Source organism: Loa loa, assembly GCF_000183805.2.
Source record: "Loa loa unplaced genomic scaffold supercont3.275, whole genome shotgun sequence".
NCBI classification, from domain to species: Eukaryota; Metazoa; Nematoda; class Chromadorea; order Rhabditida; family Onchocercidae; genus Loa; species Loa loa.
The window spans coordinates 15,085-16,323 of record NW_018108455.1 but is presented as its reverse complement, the minus strand read 5'-3'; the positions used below and the strand labels follow the sequence as shown (position 1 = coordinate 16,323).

Here is a 1,239-nt window from a genome sequence, read left to right as displayed (position 1 = left end):
AATGATATTAAGATATTGAGCCTAAGCCTAGTATATTTCTATTGGCCTACATTTATACTATATGAAATGCCTTATAGTAACAATAAGAAAAAGAGGAGAAAAAAAAGCATTTTATCGATGAGGAGCGAATATTTTTAGCTAATTTTGTTTAATTGAATATTAACATTTGAGTTCTTCCTTGTAATTATATTTCTAACTAATTATTATTATTATTGAATTAACTAAATGTATTATTGATAGTAATTTCTTTTATAGCTAATTTTTTTTCTTCGATTTTTACTTTTCAATCCATTTCATCTCTTTTACTTTTTTTTTCACTTCATCTTATTTCTTTGAATATTCGATTTACGTAAACAAAATACATATTATCACGTTGTCACTTTACGTGAAACGACGTGACAATAGTTTTAATTGAATTTAGAAATAGATTCTATTGGTTGAATATTTTTTTTTTCTTGTATTATTTCTTCATAAAAGATATGGAAAACAAATGTATAAAGATATATTATCGATCTTTAAGTATTAAATAATAATATAAATTAAATGCATATAATATATTATTACAGTAAAATACAAAATAAGAGTGGGAAATAATAGTATTCACTAAGTATATAATCATTTCTTATTGCATTTCCAATATGTTACATACATATATGATTTATCACAAGCTCTTATCAATAATACAATATGATAATGATCATTTAGATTAATTTGCTTATTTTCTATTTGTTACAGGAATCAAAGCCAATCTTAGCTGTAAAAGGAATCTCAGCACCAAAAGTTACACATTTAACATCACCATCAAGTAAATATACATCACCTACAACAACCATTCCTCAAAATTCACCAATTCCTGATGAAGTATTACAATCAAAACAATTTTCATCCAGTTTGGATTCCGGACAACAACCTGAAATCACCACAACGGTAACAACTTCAAATACATCAGTAACAGGAAATGCTTCATCAACATTTTCCACAACCAAAACAACCAAAAGTATTGTTCCATCTCAAAGTCCAACAGTTGGTGTTGTAAGTCCAATGATGAATCATCGAGTTATCAAATTGCCACAAACATCCAACAGTGGTATTGCTGGTATGCTTACTAATCAAATTTTAATTTCCGAAAATATTAATTAATTATTTGTTTTATTTATGGTAACATATAAATTAATAGATTATTATTATTATTGTTATTTTTTTAAATTTTTAATTAATAGATTATTATTATTATTGTTA

At 24.8% G+C, this 1,239-nt stretch overlaps 1 protein-coding gene across 1 annotated transcript; it reads left to right on the top strand.

Annotated features, from left to right (window-relative positions):
• Window positions 1-479: 479 nt before the first annotated feature.
• Window positions 480-1,140, top strand: LOAG_15794 (hypothetical protein; the record flags this gene model as incomplete). Its single annotated transcript, XM_003151282.1, has 2 exons — window positions 480-519; window positions 755-1,140. 2 exons carry the CDS (start codon window positions 480-482, stop codon window positions 1,138-1,140), a joined length of 426 nt encoding a protein of 141 aa, XP_003151330.1.
• Window positions 1,141-1,239: the final 99 nt, after the last annotated feature.